Source organism: Callithrix jacchus, chromosome 5 (assembly GCF_049354715.1).
Source record: "Callithrix jacchus isolate 240 chromosome 5, calJac240_pri, whole genome shotgun sequence".
In the NCBI taxonomy this organism is placed as follows: domain Eukaryota; kingdom Metazoa; phylum Chordata; class Mammalia; order Primates; family Cebidae; genus Callithrix; species Callithrix jacchus.
Window position 1 is genome coordinate 147,856,178 of NC_133506.1, and position 26,707 is coordinate 147,882,884.

Genomic DNA, 26,707 nt, shown 5'->3' on the forward strand with positions numbered 1-26,707 from the left:
TTTCAGGAGGTTCCATTTTGGTCCATATCAAGCTTTTGTTTTAAGATTTAGAACTCCTTTTAGCATTCCTTGTAGTGCTGGTTTGGTAGTGGCAAATTCCTTCAGCATTTGCTTGTCAGGAAAAGTCTATTTCTTCATTTCTGAAGCTAAGTTTTGTTGGATATAGAAATTACAAAAGAGAAATTCAGGAATGTGTGACAGAATATATATTTTTTGACTCAACGCCACTCACAAAAGGAATAGGTTTTGAGTGTGCTTTAGAATATTGTATGACATCCTTACATAAGATAATTCTACAGTCAACTATCTCAAGGAGCTGGATGTGGTTTAATACTTGGTAAAACTGGATTCAACATAGGCACACACTAAGTGAAATGGAGACGCTAGGAGTATTTGGCCAGAGTAGAGCGTCGGTTTTCAGTCTTTTGTGTGCAGCAGAATCATGGGAGGGCTTTTAAAAACACGGATTGCTGAACCCCACTCCTAGAGTCTGTGATTCAGAAGGGTTGAGTTGAAGCCAGAGAATTTGCATTTCTAACAAGTCTGTCGGTGATGGTAATGCTCCTAAGCTAAGGACCACACTTGGTTTTTGTTTTCCACCATGCCTGGCAAGTCTACTACATTTCTTTTTTTTATTTAATTGTATTTGGGCTCTGGGGTACATGTGCACATCCTGCATCCTGCCAGAATGCTGGGATTACAGGTGTGAGCCACTGCACCCACTCCTTTTTATTTTCTTAACAGTGTATTTCAAAAGCAGAAAATTTTAATTTAGACGAAATGCAATTAAACTATGTCTATGTGTTTTATACCTTTGGTGTTCTATCTAAAATCTTTGCCTAATCCAAAATTATGAAAATTTTCTTGTTATTTTCTTCTAGGAGTTTTGTATTAACTTTCATATCTTAATGTTGAGTCTTAATTCATGAACATGTATTTCTTTCCGTTTATTTAGGTCTTCTCTAATTTCAGCACTGTTTTATAGTTTTCAGTCTATATGTCTTGCACATATTTTGTGTACAGGTATTGCACCTATTTTGTTAAATTTATTCCTGGGTATTTTATGTTTTTTGATGCTTCTGTTAAGTGGTTTAATGTTAATTTTTTCAGTTGTTTGTTGCTAATATACAGAAATACAATGATTCTCACATATCGACTTAATATTTCACAACCTTGCTAAATTCATTTATTAGTTCTAATAGTTTTTCTTAATGAAGGTTTTTTTTTTTGAGACAGAGTCTCACTTTGTTGCCAGGCGCCAGGCTGAAGTGCAGTGGCACAATCTCGGCCCACTGCAACCTCTGTCTCCTGGGTTCAAGCAATTCTCCTGCCTCAGCCTCCCCAGTAGCTGGGACTACAGGTGCACACCACCATGCCCAGCTAATTTTTGTATTTTTAGTAGAGACAGGGTTTCACCATGTTGGCCAGGATGGTCTCGATCCCTTGACCTCGTGATCCACCCGCTTCAGCCTCCTAAAGTGCTGGGATTACAGGCGTGAGCCACCGCGCCCAGCTTAATGAAGGTTCTTTAGAATTTTCTATGTCATATTACATGCAGATAAACAGTTTTACTTTTTCCTTCCCAATCTATATCCCTTTTATCAGCTTCTCTTGCTTTATGTCTAGGTCTTCCAGTTTGGTGTTGAATTCGAGTTGTGAGCCTGGAAACACTTACCTTACTCCCAGTCTTAGTGGGAAAGCAGGCGGGCCTTTTACCATACAGTATTATTAGCTGTAAGCTTTTACAAAAATAAAATAGATACTCTTTATCAGCTTGATTCCTAGTTTCTTGAGAATTTTTTTCATAAATGGATGTTAAATTTTGATAAATGTTTTTTCTACATCCGTCGAGATGATCGTGTGGGAATTTTTCCCCTTTAGTCTATTAATATAGTGATTAAGTGATTTTAAAATGTTGACCCAGCCTTGAATTCACAGGATAAATCTTACTTGGCCAGTATGTATATAATCTTTTTTTATATATTGCTTGATTTGTTAATATTTTGTTTTGAATTTTTTAGTTCATGAGGGATATAAATTCATAATCTACTTTTCTTGTGACTTCTTTGTCTGGTTTTAAATGAAGGTAATGCTCACCTCACAAAATGAGTTGCAAGTGTTCCTTGTTTCTAATTTCTAGAAAAGCTGTATTGATATGTTTATCCCATAAATGTTTAACGATGAAACCATTTGGACCAGGCTGCATCTTGATCACACACAGCTATGCCCATTTATTTATGTATGGTCTTCGGTTGCTTTGTGCTACAATGGCAAGGTTAAGCAGTGTGACAGACTGTGTAATCCACAAAGTCCAAACTGTTTACTCTCAGGCCCTTTACAGAAAACGTTTCCTTACCCCTGACCTAGAGTAGTGATTCTCAACCCTGGCCACATACTGGAATCACCTGGAGAATGTTTGAAAAAAAGTACTACTCTGGCTCTCATACCCAGAAATTCTCATTTAATGCATTTGGGCTGAGACAAGGCCATTGGTAGTTTTAAAAGTTCCCCAGGTGATTTGACTTGGCAGGTTGAGAACCACTGGATGAAAATCTGACTTGGTGTTTGCATTCATTTTACTTCCCACCCCAACACTGATTATTCTAACGAGCATTTGGGGTTGAAAGTCACTAATCTAAGGCAGTAGTTTCCAGGTCTGGATGTATATCAGTCACCTAGGGAGGTTTTAGAAACAGTTTCTAAGACCCCACTGCAGACCTACTGAAGCAGAATCTCTAGTACACGAGGCCAGAGATTTTTATTTTTATCAATTAATATATTTTTATTTTTTAATTCCTCAGAGAGTTTCCACATGGAGGGATTTCTTTAAAAGAATACTGAACCCAGGGCACCCTATTCTTATTGTGAAGATTTCTGGGCATTGAATGAGTGATTATATTATTTAGTGAGTATGGAAGTGGAGAAAAGGGATTTAGATGGTTTTGAGGCTGTGCAATGCAGGCTGTGGACAATCCCATCGACTCGTCCTCTCTAACGATGAGAGTCTTCATTTCTAGTAGATAAGGTAATGTAACCCCCTTTGTACACTGCTGGATAATATGGAACACGTTTCTTCCTGTTTGACTTCACTTTATCTGGGCTCCATAAAGAACAGTCCTTCCATTAACATTCTTTCTTCAGATAATCAGGTTATATGATAGGAGAGTAGATCTTCTTTTTCATTTCTGTCTTGAGTCCATATTTCCCCATCCCATCAGCTTGTATGCTTCTCTAAGTCTCTTCAAAACCACATTTACTAATTGTCTCTTAGGCTAGACACTTTGGAGACGGAGTTCATTTGTGCTACATTTTTGCCCTGGGACACCTCAATCTAATCTGCTGCTATACTTGCTACATCTCAAATAGAGTTTTTGCTCAACTGAGAAACCATCTGTTAACCGTTCAACTGTATTACACAGTAGCTCTTCAGTTCAGATGAGATGTGTAAAACCGTGGAATGTTCAGCTGGAAGAGACTTTATAGACCATCTTGTCTAAGCTCCAAAAAGATAATAACTATAGGCAGTTTAGTTGGGTACAGTTTTTTGCTAATGTGTTTTTGATGGGTACATGATGCTGCACGTGTACAATTCTTGCTTTGGGGCTTATAATCTGTTACTGCAAACCCTAGCTATGAAGAACCTCAGTAGGGCCAAGTCCATTCATGTGTCATGCTGACAGTCACTGAGTAACCGCGGTCAAGCCAAATCTCTGTGACACTTACCTTTCTCTTTTGTAAAATGAGGAGAATGAAGATCTCCTTTATAAACTATAAGATGCTTTTTCTTTTGGTTCAGGAAGAACCTTGGACAGGAAGGAAAACAAAAATGTATCAATCCATCTGAGAATCACTTAGTTATTACATGGGCCCCAAGCCCAGAAGATATTAGCTAAACTTTAAAGGAATGATCTTGGAAATAAGAAATCCAAATAAGAATTTCTAGTTACTAAATTATGAGTACTATTCACTGGCCAAGCAGTCATTGATTTCCTTAAAGCCCTAAGCAATGCTATAAAACAGAAGACTGTATCTGCTTTCAAGAGATTACAATGAAGGTAATCATTTAGTTGCACTTTAGGGCATTTGTGTTATTATTTATGGTAACTTAGGAATGAGAAGTATTAAAGGACCTATGAAAATACTGTAAATCAATTTTATAGTATATAAACTGGCATATTTTTCAATCTGTTTGCAAGGCTGGCTTAATGATTGGCATAACAGTGGTTACTCTCATAAGGCATTAAATATATAGCTTTAAATGATTTTTACAAGTAAAAATAAAATTTTGTAGTCTTTTAGTTTAGTTCAATGAACATTTATTGAGGATATAATGAGTGATCAAAAGTTGTCCCAGTACTCAAGGTGATGCTTGCCAGGTAGCAGAAACAAACAGTTGCAAGTGGATGGAAAATGCTGGGACCGAAGTACACACAAAGAGCCACAGAAGCCCTGCAGGGACTGGGGCGTAAGGAGGGATGTCAAGAAGGCTGCTATGCGGAAGAAGAAATGTTCTGGCTGAGACCTGAAAATTTCAATGTAATGTGGGAGGAAGAGCAAATGGAACAGTGTGTGAAAAGACACGGAGGCATGAGACCACATGGTGTTTTCAGAGACCAAGGCGGACCTCAGGATGAGTGTATGGCAGTAAGAAATGAGATGGGAAGGGGTCAACTCATGGCTGGCTTGCTTGTTTGATCCTTTTCCTAGCAGTGACAGCCACTGAAGGATTCACATTTAAGGAGTACAAGATCAGTGTTTTAAAATGCCCTCATCAGTATTTCTAATTGAACAAGGATGGAAAACAGCTGGATAAAAAAGACTAGAGGTAGAATTCTCAGCCAGGGATCATGGAATGCAAATATCCTTTTACTGACACAAGGAACAAGTGTTGGCCCCAAACATTAATTACTTTATACCACTATTAGCTGTTCATTCAATTTTTAAATTCTTTAGAGCAATTTTATTTATAATCTATTTTTTCCCAATTACCCATTACATATAGAAATATTATCACTCCTGTCACTGATGAAACATATTAAGAAAAGTAAAAATACATATTCTTTAAAGTGCCTCCCTTTTAAGGATTTTGTATCAATATCCTGAGTGTGGATTTCATGTATAGTCTTCAGAAGTCATAGTATATAAGCTCTGACTATCAATAGCAGCTTAATAGGCTCTAGAAAACAAAGCATTACCAAGTATAGGTAAAATTATATTTAACATATTTGAAACTTACATCACTATTTCCCTACCAATGAGTGATTCATCATAATTTTCATTGTGGCTTCAAAATCCCTGAGAGAGGCTAGAAACCCATTCTGCTGATGAAGAAACTGAGGTAAAGAGTTTTCTCTTTGGCCTCAGTGTGAGAGCCTGGAATATGTCAGAGAGATTATTGCTTTTGACTTATCAAGTTTCTTGATCCCTCCTTACACCCTTAAATTTTAATGTTTCTCTTCTAAGTTCAAAAGTGAGGAATACTTGAGATTTGTTTTGTGTATTGCAAGTATAATGCATGATTTGTGCAAAGTGTTCAAAGTGCATGGTACCGTAAAAAGCTAAAGCCAGGAGCTGTCTCTCTGACTGTCCAGTTCAGAAAGGGGATACGTAAAATTGGTTATCAATGAAGCACTGATTGTGAGATTCATTTATAGTCTTCAGAAGTCACAGTATATAATATGTGCATTAATAGATTTTTTTTGTTTGTTTAAATCACGGTCGTCTGTCTGAAGCATCTTCACTGGATTCTTCTTGTATAAGAAGTTCATAGCTTCCCTCGTTCCAGCTGGTACACTTGACAACACTGAAAAAGCAAACCAGAGGTTTTAAAATTGAGATTAAGACAATATCTAAATGAGTAATCTGTTTTCCAACTTTTTTCCCAGTCACATAGCTTTTAATGAATTACGGCAAATCATCAGGAGGAGTATCCTGGCATTTGGAATCCAAGACTCATGCATGGCGCTCTGAAAATAATTTTGAAACTACATGATTTTTTTCTCTTCTAGACCCCTAAGATATCCCATCTGTCCCATTGTTAACCCTGCATAATCCACATAAAGTAGTTATAACTAAAGAAATTACCGAAGTTCCTGTTGAGTAGCTGTAACTGAAGCTCGGAAGCATGGACATTTGGAGGTAACACAGCATGTAATTCCGATTTTTGAAATATTAAGCAGTATAGGGATAAAAAGAATCTCAGGAGCCCATCTACATTTACCTCATTATTGAAAGGACAATTGCCTTTTATCTATCTGTTATAGAATTTATAAATTTTTGAAGAAAAAAATTAGAATTACCCATTATTCTACTCACCATGTATGCAATTATTTTCTTTAATGTAAATTTTATTTTCCTAATTTTTAAAAAACCTTTTTTTTTTTCATTGGCCAGGCACGTTGGCTCACGCCTGTCATCCCAGCACATTGGGAGGCTGAGGCAGGCAGATCACCCGAGGTCAGGAGTTCCAGACCAGCCTGGTCAACATGGTGAAACCCCATCTCTACTAAAACTAAAAAATTAGTGAGGTGGTGGTACACACCTGTAGTCCCAGCTACTCGGGAGGCTGAGGCAGGAGAACGGCTAGAACCCGGGAGGTGGAGGTTGCAGTGAGCCAATATCGCACCACTGCACTCCAGCCTGGGCAACAGAGTGAGACTCTGTTGAAAAAAAAAAATCTTTTTTTCATAAATATGGGGGTCTCGCTATGTTGCCCAGATTGGTCTTGAGCTCCTGGCCTCAAGCAATCCTCCTGCCTCAGCCTCCCACAGTGTTGGGATTACAGGCATGAGCCACCATGCCTGGCTATAGTTCTTATTAGTTAGGTCATTTTTTATGCTGTACCATCATTTACTTTTAAACATTCTCCTACTGTTGGACAGTTTGGTCATTTAACATTTTTTGTTGTAATTAACGTTTTTATATATCAATTTTTGACAACATTACTGATGATTTCATTAGAGTATGTTTCTAAAAGGAATTGGTGGATCAATCACTATGAACTTCAGAGAAAAAGCTTTTGATAACGTTCATGAATTGCTTTATGATATAGCCGAATAAGCACTATTATCAACAATGTATAAGATCAATTGTCTCATCATGTGCTCACCAGCACAGCATGTATTTGTAATGTAGTTAATTCAACAGCTAAAAAGTCTCTTTTTAAAAAACATAACTAGTACAAATAACTTTTCATCAAAGTTAGAGGAACCGCAAATACTGTTGTTCTCTGACACAGACGTAGGTATCAGAATTCAGTAGAGACAGTAAGCACCAAGCTCCTACTATAAGACATGAGCCAGCCCTTTAAAGAGTTTGTCATCTTGGCAGGATGCTTAACACCTGTGTTTATAAGTACTTTCCTCCCTAACTCAGAGCCTCACCCCAAAGTGCTTAGGAGAAAGCAGAGAAGGCCTGGCTTCTTGTGCCCCCTTTGCCTCGATTCCCATCACTGTGTTATGCTGGCAGCCACCATGCTATGCTATCAGCCACATGAAATAGAGCTCAGTGGAAACAGATTAATGCGTCAAATAAATTTGGTTGGACATTTCAGCAATCACTCATCTAGTTGGCTCACATTTTTTGTTAAATAGAAAGCAAAAAAGGCATACATATTGCTTTTATCTTTACGCTCTATCTCTTCATTATATGTACTATTCATAAATGGAATTTGTGCTTCTTTAATTTGAATATTTAAATATTAAAACACTTAAACATTAAAGTTTAAACAAGTCATTAAGACAAGACAAAGCCATTAAACAAGCCCACTCTAGAAAGAGAACCCTATAGTCAGCATATCCTATCTGCTTTTGTCATTTATACAAGAATCCGTGTGAAAATCAATCTCATTTTGACCATCAGGGGATATTGTACTCTGGAAAACCATAGTTTGAAGGTATACATCTCTATCTAATCTTAGATACTAATTTAATCAGTGGTTTAAAGGCGGGGAGTTATAACAAACACAATCTTTCTTTTAATTCTTCAGTCATGTCACTCTTTTTCTTCCTAAGTCTCCCAAAATTATTGACATATGCTTTCACGTCTATTTATTTTATTTGTTTATTTTAATGAGATGGGGAGTCTTGCTATGCTGTCCAGGCTGGTCTTAGACACCTGGGCTCAAAATGAGCTTCCCACCTCAGTCTCCTGAGTAGCTGGGACTTCAGGCATATACCACCATGACTGGCTCTCTCTTTTTCTTAATTAAAAAATGTATTTTATTAAAATATGAAATGCTTCATGAATTTTCATGTCATCCTTGCACGGGGAGCATGCTAATCTTCACTGTATTGTTCCAGTTCTGTATCTGTGCTGCTGAAGCGAGTACTTCCTGTCTGAAAGTTCTTGAGAAAAGCACATTCTGAGGCAAAATTTCAACAGATTTATGTGATTTTATTGGTGAGGTTAGGGAATTCACTGAATCCCTATGCCCTTTGATAGAATGATTAAAAATCATGACATACCATAGACTGATTACGGGAAGTAGTAACAGACCAGCAGACAGCAGGAAAGGGAAGCCAGGGTACCAGGCAACAGTGGCTGAGTAAATTCCATTGAAAGTAGAAACTGCAGTGACTCCTCCAAGTGTTTCTAAGAAAGCAATACAAGCAAACAGGGTACCTGTTTGGGGTAGGGATATAGAGGGAGAAAAAGAAAAGGCAGAATTACAAAACAACAAACACAAACTAATGGAGACAATTGTTATTCATGGAAAACAGTAAACATTGGCGAATGAAATGACAGTTATTCCCCCCAAATCCCTGAGAAGTCAGCAGCCCATTCTACAGCTGAGGAAACGAAGGGAAAGATTCTCCTTGGACCTGATGTGAGAGAGGCTGAAAACTCCAAATAGCCAAGTTCCAGTGTCCACAGGGCAAAGCTAAAAAGACACTGCAGCTGACTCATTTGAAAACTGCAGGTCTCTCCTCTCTGCCACAGCCCCAGGCAAAGCCACTTCTACCCCTGCTCTTCAGGATGCTGTCTCCCATCCTCCATCCCTGTGCTAATCTGTGTGTGAAACCTGAAAGCGCAGGATGGCTCTGAACAAGCAGTGCTTCCTGCAAGAGCCTTTGGAAAGGTAAAGAAAACCTTATATGCTCCTCAGTCTGGCAAGAGTGACAGCCGCAGGCAGAAAGGACATTCTTACCATACATTTTACAATTGGAATTTTATCCCTCTCTTCAAAGTGACCAAAAAATTCCATCACCACTAGATTTTGCGTTTGACGCATCACATCAACCATCCTGTGCGCTAGTGAAGGTTTATGCCGCAGTTTAATATTAAGCAACTCTTTAAAACATACGTGTCCACCTTGCTGCTTGCAACTGCCTCTGCCCTAAGGTGCCTTACAAGATGAAGAGTGGGGATTCTGCTACGGTCACTTGCTATACACCAAATTTGGTCAAGGGTAGGCCACTCAGCATCGTTCATACAGTCTAAAATGACTGCATGGTCAGTAAAAGCAGCTCACAATCAGAGAGAAACAGACACTATTCTACTGATGTTTAGTTGTGTCTGGAATCCAAGACAATGTCAACTGAAGAGTTAAACCTCCAAAGACAGGCTGGCCATCTTCATGTTCTTTTCTTCCTCTTCGTCAAATTTTGCATCACCAGATTGAATAAAATTTCGTGAGCATTTTCAGTCAGATTGACCTGGCTTTCTCGGTCTCAGAAAGCTTCTGCTTTCAGCAGACTTCGTCAACAAGCCACTGTGCTTGTTCCCTACTTTGCCAAGTTTATTTTTCCAGGATAAACTGTAACGCATTTTCCTTATTGACAATACAAATCATGTAAATAATTGTGTTTGCCTGGACTGATAGGAAGAAAAGGCCAAGCTTGAGGATTACCTCTCAAAATTAGATATGGTTTTTGTTTATATTCTGATTTTCCCCGTGGTCTTGACCTTTAGACTGTGTATTGATTTTTATATTTAAACTTTTTCATTTTGTTGTACATATTCTCGTATATTGCTTCAAATTATTCATCGAATGATAGGGCATACATTCATAAAATACACATCTATCTCTGTGAAATACTGTGTGCTCACTGATGTGTCTTCTTTTGACTAAAATGAAAGCTTTGTCGCTCTGCCTTGTACATCTGCCTTGCTCATGGCTATCTCCCCAGGGCTCAGCTGTCCTTGTGCATGGCAGACATTTAATAAATATTTGTCAAATGAATGAATAAAAGCTTAACTCAGGATCCCATTTACCAGTCACCAAGTAGCATGCAGACTTACTGCCTCCATGATTTATGATAATACATTAAGTCAGTTTAATTGGAAGGACGTTCTTCTACTTGTCTGACTACATTATTTTCTTTTATTTCTGATCTCTTGCCACAGCCAGGAATAGTGCTATGGAAAACAGACCGCACAGTTCTGGTTCTATTTTGTACGGGTTTTCATCCATTCTTGATGGGAAATAGGTCAGACAGTGTACCATTTGTTCTGATGGAACCATACTATTATGAAGTATCTTTAGCACATTGCTCAGCTTCTCTGAGCATTTCAACTTGTTTAATAGTTGCCAGAGATAAAACAGGATTGAAGGATAAGAACAGCTGAGTTTATCTTTTAAATCCTGTTTGTTTTTTTTAATCCAATAGACCTCAGAAATCAAGTCTGTTTTACTGTATCCCAGTTTATAATAACAAGAAGTATATGAGTGATGCCCAAGTGAAATAGTAGAAGGCAGCTTCAGCTCTGAGCTCACAGTGGTGCAGAGCACAGAGGTTTCAAAATAATTACCAGAATTCCATTTTCTCACCTTTCTTATTTAAGATAATAGAAATAATGACAGGCGTCTGAAAACTTTGGCAGTATTTCCCCACTCCTCTGATTATTTAAAGTGTATAATATTTTCACAAAAATTGCCAATTTAAATAATGGTGAAGGATGGGAATACATTTAGTTATAGAAATGTTGACACCAGCCAAAAGATGATTTAGCTTGCATTTAACAACAGAGTAATTTAAATATCCTGGGAATAATGAAGTCACAATTCACAGTTACTGTAGTTCTGATAACGAACTGCCAAAATGTACACTAAACATTTAAAAATATTACTAGGGAGATGATCCAAGATGGCCGATCGCTAACATCCCGGGATCGCAGCTCTCAGGGAAGGCGTGGAGAACTAGAGGACGCCACACTTTTAGACAAATTCTGGTCGCTCACGGAGCAGGAGATCCCCCAGTGGAGGAAACACACGGGTGGCCAGCGCGACTCTCGTGGCCGGTGCAGCGGTTCCGCCGGCACCTTGGCGCGGCAGCTCTCGGAGCAAAGTAAACAGGTTCGGAGGACCTGCACGGGTCCCCAGCAGGACACCAGAGCCCGGCAGCGGCTGTGACGGCACCTCGGCGTGGGAGCGCTCGGCGCAGAGTAAACAGGACCGGTTTCCCTTCTGACCGAGGTTTGGAGCCCCGGGAAGGCAGAGTCGCCTACTACCGACACAAGAAGGAAGCCCGACAGGAGAATCCTGGGCAGAAAAGCACCATCAGTTTTAATGCGGCTGCTCTGGCCCTGGGAACTAACAACCTGGACGCCCACTCAAGAGACCTAATCTGAAAGTTGGTAATTTCAAAGAGAAAGGAGGATAAATTTACAATGACGGGAAGAAACCAGCGTAAAAAAGCTGAGAATACTCAAAATCAGAACGCCTCTCCCTCTAAAGATGATCACAGCTCCACATCAACAATGGAACAAGGCTTGATGGAGAACGAGCGCATCCCAATGACAGAATCACTCTTCAAGGAATGGATAATAACAAACTTCGATGAGTTAAAAGAACATGTTGTAGCTGTTCGGTAGAAAGTCCCGCCACCCTCCCCCCAGGCTTCCTGCCTTCCGGAGGAAAACCCTCAGGCACTGCTCTGTTCTGCCCGACAACAACAAGCAGCCAATCATCGCAGGCGCTGCTCTGTTCCGCCCGACAACAGCAAGCAGCCAATCATCGCAGCAGAAAAGCCCGCCAACCCTCGGCCTATCCTGAACCGACACATAACCCTCTGAGCTACCTCAGCAGTCTGCCCAGAGACGGACAGCCTATCCTAAGCTCCCACGACACTCCGCCAGCCCTGTGTCCACGCCCCGTCCATCCCCCTATAAAACCCTCCTACCCCAGCTATGCAGTCGCAGCCAGCCCCGATCTCCTTCCTTTCCTGGCCTGCCCGCTGGTCCCAATAAACCTGAACTCGGCTTCCAACTCTTGAGCTGTTACTTGGGATCGGGTACCGGGCAGGGGTCTACAAGGGGGTCGCACAGTAGCCCAACGTAAAGAAACTAGGATCTTTGAAAAAAGGTTTGATGAATTCCTATTGAGAATAGACAACTTACAGCAGAGTATGAGTGAATTAATGGAACTAAAGAATACAATACAGGAACTCCGAGAAGTATGCACAGGTTTAAACACTCGAATTGTTCAAGCAGAAGAAGGGATATCAGAGGTCAAAGTCCAACTTAATGAAATAAAATGTGAAGAAAAGATTAGAGAAAAAAGGATAAAAAGGAATGAGCAAAGTCTCCAAGAAATGTGGGACTATGTGAAAAGACCAAATTTACGTTTGATAGGTGTACCTGAATGCGACGGAGAGAATGAATCCAAGCTGGAAAATACCCTTCAGGATATTATTCAGGAAAATTTTCCTAAACTAGCAAAGCAGGTCAACATTCAACCCCAGGTAATACAGAGAACACCACAAAGATATTCCTCAAGAAGAGCAACCCCAAGGCACATAATCGTTAGATTCACCAGGGTTGAAACGAAGGAGAAAATACTAAGGGCAGCCAGAGAGAGAGGTCAGGTTACCCACAAAGGCAAGCCTATCAGACTTACAGCAGATCTCTCAGCAGAAACTCTACAAGCCAGAAGAGAGTGGGGGCCAATATTCAACATCCTCAAAGAACAGAACCTTCAGCCCAGAATTTCATATCCAGCCAAACTAAGCTTCACAACTGAAGGAAAAATAAAATCTTTTATGAACAAGCAAGAACTCAGAGATTTTATTACCACCAGGCCTGCTTTACAAGAGCTTCTGAAAGAAGCATTACACACAGAAAGAAACAACCAGTATTAGCCTTTCTAAAAATACACCAAAAAGTAAAGAGCACCAACATAAAGAAGAATTTACACCAATGAATGGATAAAACAGCCAGTCAACATCAAATGGCAGTAACCCTAAATTTAAATTGACTAAATCCCCCAATCAAAAAGACACAGCCAAAACCCAATGGCATGTTACATCCAGACCTGTTTCACATGCAAGGATACACAAAGACTCAAAACAAAGGGATGGAGAAAGATTTACCAACCAAATGGAGAGCAAAAATAAATAATAAATAAATAAAAAGCAGGAGTTGCAATTCTCGTATCGGAGAAAATAGATTTTAAAGCAACAAAGATATAGTGGTAAAAGGATCAATGCAACAACAAGAGCTAACGATCCTAACACCCAGATACGAGACTTAGATTCAATGAGACAGAAAATTAATAAGGATATCAAGGACTCAAACTCAGATCCGGAACAAGTAAACTTAATAAATATTCATAGAGCTCTCCACTTCAAATACACAAAATATACATTCTTGTCAATACCACATCACACCTACCCATAAGTTTAAATGAAACATTGATTGGCCATTATTAATACTCAGTTTTTTTCAAAATAAAGCAATATTTCCATTTACTCTCCCTCTTTCTCTTCCTCTTTCTTCCTCTCCTTTACTTATTTTTTTTTCTTTCCTTAAAAAAAAAATTACTATATTTAACAGTGCGATATAACCTTTTTATGTTTATTTTTTGTAGAGATAGAGTCTTCCTCTGTTGCCCAAGCCGCTCTTGAACTCCTGGCCTCAGTGATCCTCCCACCATGGCCTCCCAAAGTGCTGGGATTATAGGTGTGAGCCACCATACCTGGCAGAGCTGACTTTTTAAAAGCCTTTATAAACTAAACCAAATGTAAACAAAAATCAACTATACATCTTGACAACTCTATTTTAGGTCTAAGTCAAAGCAGGTAAATTTTTTCCCAACAGCTTTATTGAACTATACTTAACATTCCACAAACTTCACCCTTTTAAAGTCTGTAATTCAGTGGTTCTTAGTATATTACAGAGTTTTGCAACCATCTCCACTATCTGTAGAACATTTTCATCACCCCAAAAAGAAACTCTATACCCATAAGTACTCATTCCCCTTCCCCAGCCCCAGTCAAGGCCTAATTTAACTTCTGTCTCTGTGAATTTGCCTATTCTGAATGTTTCACGTAAACAGAATCATATTTACTTGACAATATATGACTTTTGCAACTAGCTTCTTAAATCTGGCATGATCATTTCATAGTTCTTCCATGTTATAGCATGTAACAACGACATTTCTTTTAATTGCGGAAGAACAGTTCGCTGGATGGATAAACCACATTTTGTTTATCCATTTGTCAGTTCATGAACATTTGCGTAGGCTTCAGTTTTTTGCTGCTGTGAATATTGCTGCCATGAACAAGATTTTGTGCAGACATATGCTTTCACTTCTCATGGTGTGTAAGTAGGGGAGGGATTGCTGAATCATAAGGTAACTAACTCTCTGAGGAACTGCCAAACTGCTTTGCATGGTGGCTGCACCATTTTACACTCCCACTAGCAGTGTATGAGGGCTCCAATTTCTCCATATCCTCATCAACACTTGCTATGGCCTATTTTGTTTTGGCCAGTGGGCTCCCTCAGTGGTTTTGCTTTTCATTTCGCTGATGGCTAATGATATTGAGGATTTCCATGTGCTTATTGGTCATTTGTATAACTTCTGTTCAAATCCTTTGCCCATTTTTAAATTGAGTTACCTTTTTGTTGTTGAATTTTAAGAGTTCTTAAATATGCTGGATATGAGTTCCTGATTAGACAAATATAATTTGCAAATATCTTCTCCCGTTCTGTGGCTTTTTGGTTGTTGTTTCACTTTCTTTCTTTCTTCCTTTTTTTTTTTTTTTTTGAATTTTTAGTAGAGACGGGGTTTCACCCTGTTGGCCAGACTGGTCTCGAACTCCTGACCTCAGGTGATCTCCCCCACCTCAGCCTCCCAAAGTGCTGGGATTATAGGTGTGAGCCACCGTGCCTGGCCTCACTTTCTTGGTGTTATCCTTTAATACACAAAATTTTTCAAAGGACAAACTTTGAATGAAGTTTTCAGATGAAGTCTAATCTGTCAATTTTACCTTGGTTGTTGTGCTCTTGGTGTCATATCTAAGGAACTATTGCATAATCCAAAGAAACATATAGATTTTTACATAGTTCACATACATTTTTCTATTCTGTAGCAGTTTTCAAGGTAATCATCATCACATCATTTATAAACAGCTGTGTGAATACATCACTACATCTTATGAGTGAAAAATAAGAGGCCGGGCGCAGTGCCTCACGCCTGTAATCCCAGCACTTTGGGAGGCTAAGGCGGGGGAGATCACTTGAGGTGAGGAGATCAAGACCAGCCTGGCCAACATGGTGAAACCCCATCTCTACTCAAAATACAAAAATTAGCTGAGTGTGGTGGTGGTGGGCACCTGTAATCCCAGCTACTCAGGAGGCTGAGGCAGGAGAATTGCTTGGACCCAGGAGGCAGAGGTTGCAGTGAGCCATGATCATACCACTGCACCCCAGCCTGGGCAACAAGAGCAAAACTCTGTCTCAAAAAAAAAAGAAAAAGAAAAAGATAAGAAATATATTTTTAAACTTACTGAATTATGTAGTTTTCTCCAGCGTTGACTAAACTGATATGAATACAATAGTATAATTATAAATTATTCATAAGTATTCAAATAAGTACATTCACAGCACCGGGCTAAGAACTGACATTAAAGGAAGTGCCAACATCTAATAAGATTCAGATGATACAAAAGGGAAGGAGGACAACCCCATATGCCTCATATCTAACTAGTAACTAGTTCTCACTGGAAATCTAATTTTTGTCTTTGCTGCATCCTGGTTATTCTCTGCTCACCCTGCCCGCCCCTTCAACTGTTTGGCTTTGTGTGCCCTGCTCTGTGCATGAGAGGCTGACCCCACAGATTGTGTGACTTGGACTTTCTTGCTGGCCCGAGTTCCTGCTGCACTTGGTTAAAAGGATGAAGGAGGAGAGAGGCTATCGTGTTTCTTCTCTGCTTCCTATCTGGGGCATCTCTCTGGCTGCCTCAACGATGCCCACTCTCTATAACGGCCTTCATGAAAGTCTCTTGATGGAACCAGCTGAGTGGGACCCGCCCTTCTGCCAGGACTCTGGGTCAGGCCCAGCTGTGACATTTGTAGGGGCCAGTGTAAGAACATCATTAGAGGCCTATATATTATAATCTAAGGATTTAAACATTTAAAAGTTGTCAGTTATTTGAAATCTGGCTAACAAACTGTTAACTAAAATATATTCTGCCTTCCTACTGTGAAAAATATCTCTTTGTAATGAATGATCTAGAAGCTAGCACATGCTTAGGATTCTCAGATGTTTTCAGAGTTCCATGTAGGACAGGGTGGCCCAGGGTGAGCTGACCCTCAGCCTTGGTGCCCAGCTGGAGCCCACCCCCATTCTGCTCTTTCTCTTGCACCACCCTCTCAGAAAGGGTCATTTACATGTGGGTGTACCCCACCTTGCGATTCCACGGTCCAGCCAGACCCTCTCTAAGGAGTCACCCCTTGGTTCCTTCCTTGGTCTACAGGTGAGCACACTGGGCATAGTCTACCCTCAGGAGAAGGTGGCTGAGGAAGAGGATCATCCAAGCCCTCACTGGACATGAGCCCAGAGCTGTCTGGGCTGGGAATTGCAGGGACCCAGGTGGGCAGAGTGCCGTCTAGAAGGAAGGAGACATGGTAAGCTCCCAGCAGGCATCTTGGCCCTGAGGTCTGCTTTCTTCCTGGGGTGGGGCACAGCCAGAGCCAGCGATCTGTCTAAAGTACGAGGCCCTAGGCAAGAGCTCCCTTGCAAGAGTGTAAGCCTTTTCCTAAAGCTTACCACTTTACTCAAAAGGAGATCCATGCATAAAAAGGGCTGTAGATTATTCTGAAGCATTAAACATTGATTGTACACAGATTTGAGTTGGTACAGATGGTAGATTCATGATATTTCTTAAATAAATTAAACTTACCTTGTTCAGTAGAATGAACCACTTTTGACAACATAGACCGTAGGACAGAGAACGGCACGATAGTGAAGAGGAATAGCACCCTGGCTGTGGGAGAAAGGATTCAAAATCACGGGCTCATTCTGAAAGCTAACGGGCCAGTTTAAAATGGGAAACACTTTCACTCTGTCTAAATACTTCCTTTTCTACAAGCATCCTAACTCATTGCACCTAAAAATTGAATTAATGAATTGTAGAATTCTGTTTGATGAATTAAAGTAGACTATGGACAGGTCAGTTTAAGGTTACTTTACTCTAGAATTCTTATTCCAGTACAAAGAACAAGAGTCCGTGTAATTTTTAGGTCTAGATCTATTTATACAATCTGCTGATTAAGACTGATCTGCTTATTTTTCTTAACTATGTATTAACCTCATTTGTTTTTGTTTGTGCTTTTTCAGACTTGGCACTCTTAGTGTTAGCATGCCTTTGTGATATTGATTCATTTACTGGTAAACTGGTTATCATCTTGCCTGTTCATCTTTATGGTGGAATAAGTTTACAAGCATAAATTACCCCTGGTCTTCAATTAGGACTCTTAATAGTCAGTATGCTTTTAATTACATCATAAAACAGTTATATATGGCATTAGCAGATTACAGTTATCAAAGTGTTTTCACATAGATTAACTTAGCCTTGGCAGCTCTCAGGGAGACAGGGAGAAAAACTGGCCATTATTGAATGGTAGGCATTGTGCTAAGTGAGTGCTTGACACCTACCTAATATTCATTGAAACCCTCTAAATTAGGTAGTATCATGCCCATTTTACAGATGAGAAAATGAGGGCTGAGAGTAGTTCAGTAATGTGCCCAAGATCATCTAGTACTCTAGAGGGAAGTCAGGCCTAATTCTGTTTGGGCACACTGCTTCCCTGCAAATAGCAAGGGGTTAACACTTTTATTAGAGAAAAGAGTAAATTGGAGCTTTCCCAGAGTCTCATTTTATAGTTCCATAGCCTTTTCCAATGCAGTATCTCATTCGAACCCTGCAAAAACAGTTATGAGGTAGATTGTTGGTTTTTTTTTTTGTTGTTGTTTTTGAGACAGAGTTTCGCTCTTGTTACCCAGGCTGGAGTGCAATGGTGCAATCTCGATTCACCGCAACCTCTGCCTCCTGGGTTCAGGCAATTCTCCTGCCTCAGCCTCCCGAGTAGCTGGGATTACAGGCACGCGCCACCATGCCCAGCTAATTTTTTGTATTTTTAGTAGAGATGGGGTTTCACCATGTTGACCAGGATGGTCTCAATCTCTTGACCTCGTGATCCACCCACCTTGGCCTCCCAAAGTGCTGGGATTACAGGTGTGAGCCACCGTGCCCAGCATGAGGTAGATTGTTAAGGAAGCAATCTAATTTGCCAACCAGCAATTCATCAAAAATCAGTTCATGAAATGGTCGATTTGCTGAAAGATCAATTTGCAAAATCTGTCTTTAAAAATTCCTTCTTGAATATATTAAATTGATACCGTTTTTTAATTATAAATACTTTCGGTATACTTTATGCCATTGCCCTAAATGTTTTTACAGAAAGTTGTCTTCTTAGCAGCATTTTAAGAAATGTTCACTTTAATGAAAGCTATACTGAAGAACTCATTCATAAGAAGAATGTTCCTCAAAACAATTTTGTAGCAAATATGCAAATCTGGGGAATTGTGGTTATTCAGTGAATTAAATACATTTATTTATTTATTTTGAGACAGAGTTTTGCTCTTGTCTCCCATGCTGGAGTGCAATGTGTGATCTCGGCTCACTGCAACCTCCACCTTCCAGGTTCAAGTGATTTTACTGCCTCAGCCTCCCCAGTAGCTGGGATTACAGGCATGCACCACCACGCCCAGCTAATTTTATATTTCTTTTTTTTAGTAGAGACAGGGTTTTGCCATGTTGATCAGGTTAGTCTCGAACTCCTGATCTCAGGTGATTCACTCGCCTCAGCCTTCTAAGATGCTGGGATTATAGGCGTGAGCCACCATCCACGGCCTAGTGAATTAAATTTTAAAAGCAAATTTAGCTTTCAGCTTATTGACTCCTGGCAAACTAGCTATTTTCTTTTAATTGAACTAGAATGGCTTAAATAGAGGGCTTTAAAGTTTTCTCCCAACAGACAAATTAATTTCATATGAATATCAAATACATAGTTCTAAAGCTACACTTGGAACTCACCTAAAATCATCATCAGTGTTGTCCTGGCAAACGCAGTCATGGCCATTCCTGTCATAGTGGTAAGAATCCCAATGAAGGCCATATGAATATCCTCCATACAATAAGAAAAAAGCCATATTCCTAGGAAACTAGTGAAAAAAGAGGCACTACCCAAAGCTGATCCATAGCCTATAAAAACTTCATTCCAGCAGAGTGGCGAATCTAATTCATAAAGGATAAAAATTGGGGCAATGCCAATTACCATGAAATAATACGTGATTATTGTAAAAAGTAATAAACAGAGCAAAGCTCGTCTCTTACCAGAAGGATTTTTAAAAAGCATGTAAGTTCGGTAAAATAGGTCTTTGAAGCCTTCACTACATGACATAGTAACATTCTGAGATGAAGACTCTTTCATGGGATCACCGAGAAAAAATAAAATATAGACCAAATTAACAGCAAGAGACACAGCAATAATTAGAAATGACCACACAAAACCTAGTTCTCTAATAAAATAGCCAGATGACAGTCCTGTTAGACCAGTAACAAGTCCAAGCAGAAAGTCAATGATAGCTATTCGAATTGTTTTCTGTTTGTGTTCTTTACACTGATCAACTATATAGGCAAAGCAAGCTCCCCAAAATGTGGTATAATTGCCACAAAATGCACCAATGAAGGTAGATGCAATCAAAAGCTGGAATGGGAAGGCAAAATAGCAAAGCAAACAGAGCCAAACGCTGGTTGCAAGAGCACCGACGGAAGACAAAATCATAGGGAATTTTCGTCCGCGGTGATCACTAATAGACAAAAGTATGAATGTAGACACTAGACCAGGAATTAATCCACTTATGTCCACCTGCAGATTAAAACGTGACACTTTTTTCTGAACTTCCTGCAAAGAAAGAAAAAGAAGACAATGTAGTTTACACAATGTGCGTAAAAATATCATGGTGCATGCTTTTTTCCCTGTGGCCAGTAGGTTATGGGTGGGGAATCTCTGGTGCATGCGCGGGACTAATGGAGCTTACATTTTCATCCAGTACATAAAGCAAGTACAGACTGAATATCCCTTATCTGAAATGCTTGAGACCAGAAGTGTTTTGGATTTTGGATTTTTTCAGATTTGAGGATACTGGCATGTATATAATGAGATACCTTGTGGACGGGACTCACATTTAAACACAAAATTCATTTATGTTTCATATATACCTCATACATATAGCCTGAAGGGAATTTTATACAATATTTTAAATAATTCTGTGCATAAAACGGTTTCCATTGAGAACTTGTATGTGGAATTTTACACTTGTGGCTTCAAAATGGTGATCAAAAAGTTCCAGATTTTGGCCATGCATGGTGGCTCACACCTGTAATCCTCACACTTTGGGAGGCCAAGGCAGGAGGATCACTTGAGGTCAGGAGTTTGAGACCAGCTTGGTGCCAACATGGTAAAACTCTGTCTCTACCAAAAAATACAAAAAAAATTAGCCTTTATTTAGGAAGCCCTTGGCTGTTGCCTTTTTTTTTAAACCTCTGTCTCCACAAATAGATTAGCGAGAAACATATTTCTTTATTTACTAAATAAAAGAATTAAAAATAAGATAAAATTGAAAGAGGAACCTTACACTATCTGCAGATGGTAGCATGCCATGGCTGAGTGTGGTGGCTCATGCTTGTAATCCCAGCTCTGTGGGAGGCTGAGGAGCATTGCTTGAGCCCAGGAATTTGAGACCAGCCTGGACAACATAGCGAGACCCTCTCTCTAAAATAAATTAAAAAAAAAAAAAAATAGGCCGGGTACAGTGACTCACACCTATGCTCCCAGCACTTTGGGAGGCCGAGGTGAATGGATCACTTGAGGTTAGGAGTTTGACCAGCCTGGGCAACATGGTGTAACCCCATCTCTACTAAATATACAAAACTTAGCCTAGCGAGGTGACACATGCCTGTAGTCCCAGCTACTCCAGAGGCTGAGGCAGGAGAATTACTTGAAGCCAGAAAGCAGAGGTTGCAGTGAGCTAAGATTGTGCCATTGCACTCCAGCCTGTGTGACAGAGTAAGACTCAATCTCAAATAAATAAAAATGTAAAGTAAATAAAGGTGGTAGTGTGTCATGACCTGAGGAGTAAGATAAAACTCAAACTTTCAAGGCCAAAATGACAATGACAGATGACATACACACACAGATTGGAAGATGTGCCAATCATTACACTAGTTACTTGATGGAAGGAGTTTTGCGTGATCTTAAAACATTTTTTGCTTGCCATTTCTCTGTATTTTCCAAAGTTAATATAAAGAGTGTGTGCTGGCTGGGCGCGGTGACTCATGCCTGTAATCCCAGCACTTTAGGAGGCTGAAGCAGGTAGATCACAAAGTCAGGAGATCAAGACCATCCTGGCCAACATGGTGAAACCCTGTGTCTACTAAAATTATAAAAATTAGCTGGGTATGGTGGTGGGCGTCTGTAATCCCAGCTACTCGGGAGGTTGAGGCAGGAGAATTGCTTGAACCCGGGAGGCAGAGGTTGCAGTGAGCCGAGATTGAGCCACTGCACTCCAATGACAGAGTGAGACTCCATCTCAAAAAGAAAAAACAGCAAAATAAAAACCAGTATGTACCATTTGTATACTGGGAAATACTAAGCTGATTTTAAAAAGAGATTTAAACCTTTTTTAGTCATTGAATGAATCACTGAAGGTGATGGTGATACCTCTTGGGAAGCAAAAATGTTCCTTTGTCCAAAGGAGCAAACAGAGAGTGGGCCACGAGTCCAGCACGGGTGGCAGGGTGAGGGTAGGGGTGGTTTCTCACCCTGCCACCCGTGAGGTCTAAGAGCACCAACTTTAAGGGAAGGGACCTAGAGTAGTAGGTTCTCTTGCATATTAATCCAATTGAGAAAAAATAAATGAAAAAAATCAATTTGAAAATTTGGCAAAAATCTTTGACATGAGACCACTGCTCTGAGCAGTAGGGGATTCTCAGCAGCTGGGCCAGGCTGGAGGAGGGCCAACACCTGCCACCTGTACAGTTGCAAAAGCCACCAAGCTGGCTGGACCAAGGCCTGTCTCCCCTCACTCCAAAAGGGCAAGAGCAGCAGACTTTCCCAGACATTCTAGTCCTCTCCTCCCAGGTCCCTCCCACTGCAACCAGAGGGCCTGCTCCTAGGGGTCGGCTGAAAGACAGTGCAGAATCAAATACAGAAATTGATGAGCTTATAAGGAGAGAGTTGTCAAAGCCTACAAAACTACAGCTAGAGAGGAAGAGTAAGTTCTAGTGTCCTATAGCACCATAGGGTGACTACAGTTAACGGTAATACATAACATAGTTTCGAATGGCAAGAAGGAGGATATTGAATGTTCCCAACACAAAGAAATGAGAGATGTTTCAGATGACGGATATGCTAATTAGCCTGATCTGAATCATTGTATGTATCAAAACACCACTATATATGCCATGAATGTGTACAGATTATTTGTCAATTAAAAAAATAAAGTAAGGCTGGGCTCGGTGGCTCACTCCTGTAATCTCAACACTTTGAGAGGCCCAGGCAGGAGGCTCACTTAAGACCAGGAGTTCAAGGCCAGCCTGGGAAACAAAGCAAGACCCTGTCTCTACAAAAAAAATTTAAAAATTAGCTGAGTGTAGTGACACGTGCCTGTAGCCCCAGCTACTCAGGAGGCTGAGGTGGGAGGATCCCTTGAGCCTAGGAGTTAAAAGTTGCAGTGAGCTATGACCATGCCACTGCACTGCAGCCCGGGTGGTAGAATGAGAGCCTGTCTCAAAAAATACCGTACCATACATAAATGCACAATAAATAAAATAAACTCTTCAGGTGATTCCAATGTGCAGTCAAGGTTATAAAACACTGTGTTAGAGGTTCCAGGATGGGATTCAAGTATGTATATTAACAAATATCTCCAGGGCCGAAATATGAAGAGCACCCCTGCTCTAGGACCCCAACTTTGAAACTAAGAGGATTTATTTGCCAGGGACAGTGGCTCACGCCTGGAATCCCAGCACTTTGGGAGGCCAAGGCAGGCAGATCATGAGGTCAGGAGTTCAAGAGTAGCTGACCAACATGGTGAAACCCTGTCTCTACTAAAAATACAAAAATTAGCCAGGCGTGGTGGCGCATGCCTGTAATCCCAGCTACTCAGAAGGCTGAGTCAGAAGAATTGCTTGAATCCAGGAGGCGGAAGTCGTAGTGAGCTGAGATCGTGCCACTGCAATCCAGCCTGGGCAACAGAGCAAGACCCCATCTCAAAAAAAAAAAAAAAAAAAAAAAAGAAAGAAAGAAAAAGAAAGAGGATTTGTTAAACTCTATTCTTTTTATGTGTGTTTTTCTCAACCTAGAGAGACTGGGCTTCTCTGGTTCAGGACCATTTTGCTTATCTTTGCCACCACAGGATAATGTGAGATAAACTTGTTTAATGCATGAATAAACACACAATAAAAAGAAACTCTGAGCCTAATGAAGCTTCTGACTCCCCAGAATAACATAGGAGCTGTTCTAAAAGGGAGACAAGACCGTTAGGTGAGACCCAGGGCCCTTCTTTTCTTTGACCTTACCCTAGGCCAGAACCTTAATGTCTTCCAGGCTGCTCAGAAATAATCACTTCCAAGAAAAACGTTTCCCAAGGGAATGAGGAAATGAATAAGATCAGAGGTTGTGCCAAATTGCCTGGCTTCACCCCAGCAAGGTCCCACCTGACACATGGACGGATACCTCATGAAGTGCTAGAACCTTGACTCGGGCGGTTTGAGTTTCCTCCTTCTCAGGCTCTTTTCCCAGTCACAGAGACTGGCAGAGCCAGCAGGAGGTGACTCAATGCCCTTTAACTAATTTCATGTCACTGGGAAGCAGCACCACTCCTTTATCATCACAAAATGTCCCCAAGAGGAAGAGTTCAGAGTTTACAGATGTGATTTGGTTTTGAGGCACTGTAGGAAAAAAACATTTCCAAATCTGGATACTATCTCTTTGCATTTTGAAACAGTAGACTTTTATCAAAAACTGCCTAAGGGACCAGGAGAATGGTGAAGTGCCTCCTGTTTTACACACAAAAATTGGGGGAGGATGCTGGAGAGAGAGCAAGAAAGGCTCCTTAATATCTGGCTAAACATTTCTGGTGAGAGCAACGGTGGGTACTTCCCACTCCAGATGTCCCCACAGAGCTGCTCCTCATCACATGAGAGCCAAGGCTGACTTGACAACACCAAATAATAAATGCTCCTCCACTCCATCTGTGACCAACACTGGCCCACAGTCTTCAGTGATGGGCCACCTTCTAGAGTCCCTGAAAGCTGGGACATGCAGAAACAGTAAAAGGACTGGGGAGAAAGAGAGCAAGGGAGAGGACAGAAACATCATGTTTCAGCCACCCCTGTCCACCAAATTGCTCATTCCAGCCCACCCTGCTCCAATTTTCAGAGTTTTTTTTTTTTTTTTTAGGAGAAAGGAAGAAGACAGCCACAGAGGAGATGACACTGTGGTGAAATTTTCCGAGAGAAAGGAGAAAAGCTAGTGTCACAGAGGAGAGTGTTTTAAGAAGAGGCAGATTTGAAAGGTATCAGGAAACTTCAAATGGGATGAGATCTGAGTAAAGGCCACTACGTTGGAATTTAGGACTTTGACGGCTGCCATAGAGAGAGCAATGGATGATGAGTGCAGGGTCCTCTGACTCAAAAGCTCGGTACACATTCCCTTTTTATTAAATTCTATGGATATTGTCATTTCTTACCTCTTGGAATACGAAAATTGGACTGCTTTTGTTTTTTTCACACTCAGAAATATTGCTATCAGATGAAAAAGTGTAGTTGCCAGTTTCTTCCCATATTCTCCGATAAACATACTGTGTTGTCAGTGGACTGGTCAAAGTCATAGCAAACGCACTAAGGAAAATGGCAGGTTCTACAAATAAAATCTTCATCTTGCCTGCGGAGGTAGCTGTATTCTATAAAAGGAGAACGTGGAGAAAGATCATCAGTCTCATCCCAGAGGCAAGATATTCAAGGGTAAGTTTGAGCAATTTTGTGGAGTAAATGTTTCAACAAGCAAACTAGAGAACGGAAAAGGCAGTGCGCACTTTCTCAGAGAATAACTTTTACTTTGGAGTTGAGTGTCCTGTAACACCTAAGGCGGCCATGCTTTCCATTTTTATGATTAGGACATTGTAGGACTCAAGCCGCCTTTGAGTCTGAAATAATAAACTGTCACCCATCTTGGTTAGCCAATGATCACAGTACAGTTCCCACACTGTATATTGCCAGAGGGTTTTTCATAAGTTCAACAATGAAGTTCCTTTTGGGAAGCCACAGTAGCACAACTGTTATTGTTATTTTGCTGCTTGTTAACAACGGACAGGGAGGGGGCCTTTTAAAAAGCAGCTCCCAATCGGAAGGGCCTTATTTTTAACTCACCCCGCGATTACAGTCTTCCTGCCAGGCTGGGCACAGGTCGGGCCGTGCCCGGGGCCGTCGCCTCTGATGCCCTGCACTTGCGCGCGACCGGGTTCAAGAGCAGCCTCTGGGCTGGGGCAGCAGAGGACGCGCCGGGGACAGTGACCTCGGCAGGGGCGGGGAGCCCGGGCTACGCGGCCGGCGCTGGGGTGGGGAGGGGACTTTCCAGTCGAATTCGACCAAATTACGCTTGTCCGGGAGTCTCAAGCGTATTTGAAAGCAGACCACGACAAGCACACTTCCGCGTCCCGCGTGACACCTGCACGGTTCCCGGCGCAGCCCTCTGCTCCCCCGCGGCCCTGCGGACTCCGCCTCAGCGCGGGGCGGTGGGGCGCGGGGCAGCTGCTGCTCCGGCACGGTGGGCAGTCAGCCGATCGGTTCCTCTGTCGGTCGGTCCGCGGCCCGGCCAGCGCTCGGCGGTGACTCGGCAGCCGCCAGCCGAGCATCGCTGTCCGCCGAGGAGGCGGGGTCGGCTGCCGCCTGCGCCGTCACTGTCCTACCCCACTCTCCTGCGATTGGGCCTTGCGGCCGGTGCCCCTGCGGCGATTGGTCTTTCCCGACGTCACTCCCCCCAGGAGAGTCGCTAGTGGATCGTGCACCCGCCCTCGGAGGCCCGGAGTGGATCCTGCGCGACCGAGCTGTCACGCTGCACCGCTGCTGCGTGCTGGGCCGCGCCGCAGGCTCAACAGCTCTGGAGTTGCAAAGCATTTCTGAACCCGAATATCGTTTCTCATACAAACACGTGAAAGATCTGTTGCAAAAGTAACATGTTTGGGCTGTAGCTCCTAGCAGGATCCCGGTCCGCCGGGCCGGTGCCCACAGAAGAGGGGAGTGGGCGCCGGCAGAGGGTATAGGAACGAGGGTGCTCCATGCAGAGTTAGCGGAGGGTTGGATTAAGCAACTCGTTAAATTTTCATGAACCTCCATATCTTTATCTGCCAAGTGGGGAT

At 41.4% G+C, this 26,707-nt stretch overlaps 1 protein-coding gene and 1 non-coding gene across 2 annotated transcripts; both read right to left on the reverse strand.

Moving 5' to 3' along the window:
• Positions 1–4,299: 4,299 nt before the first annotated feature.
• On the reverse strand, positions 4,300–26,222 carry SLC46A3 (solute carrier family 46 member 3). The gene is made up of 6 exons (XM_002748925.6): positions 25,719–26,222; positions 25,040–25,252; positions 19,320–20,190; positions 17,124–17,207; positions 8,466–8,622; positions 4,300–5,803 (listed from the first exon to the last, which is right to left on the reverse strand). The coding sequence occupies exons 2-6, from the start codon at positions 25,226–25,228 to the stop codon at positions 5,713–5,715; spliced, it is 1,392 nt and encodes a 463-aa protein (XP_002748971.1). The 5' UTR covers positions 25,229–25,252; positions 25,719–26,222; the 3' UTR covers positions 4,300–5,712.
• On the reverse strand, positions 8,224–8,329 carry LOC118154254 (U6 spliceosomal RNA). Its single transcript, XR_004744140.2, has one exon. It is a non-coding gene; the product is annotated as a U6 spliceosomal RNA (small nuclear RNA).
• Positions 26,223–26,707: the final 485 nt, after the last annotated feature.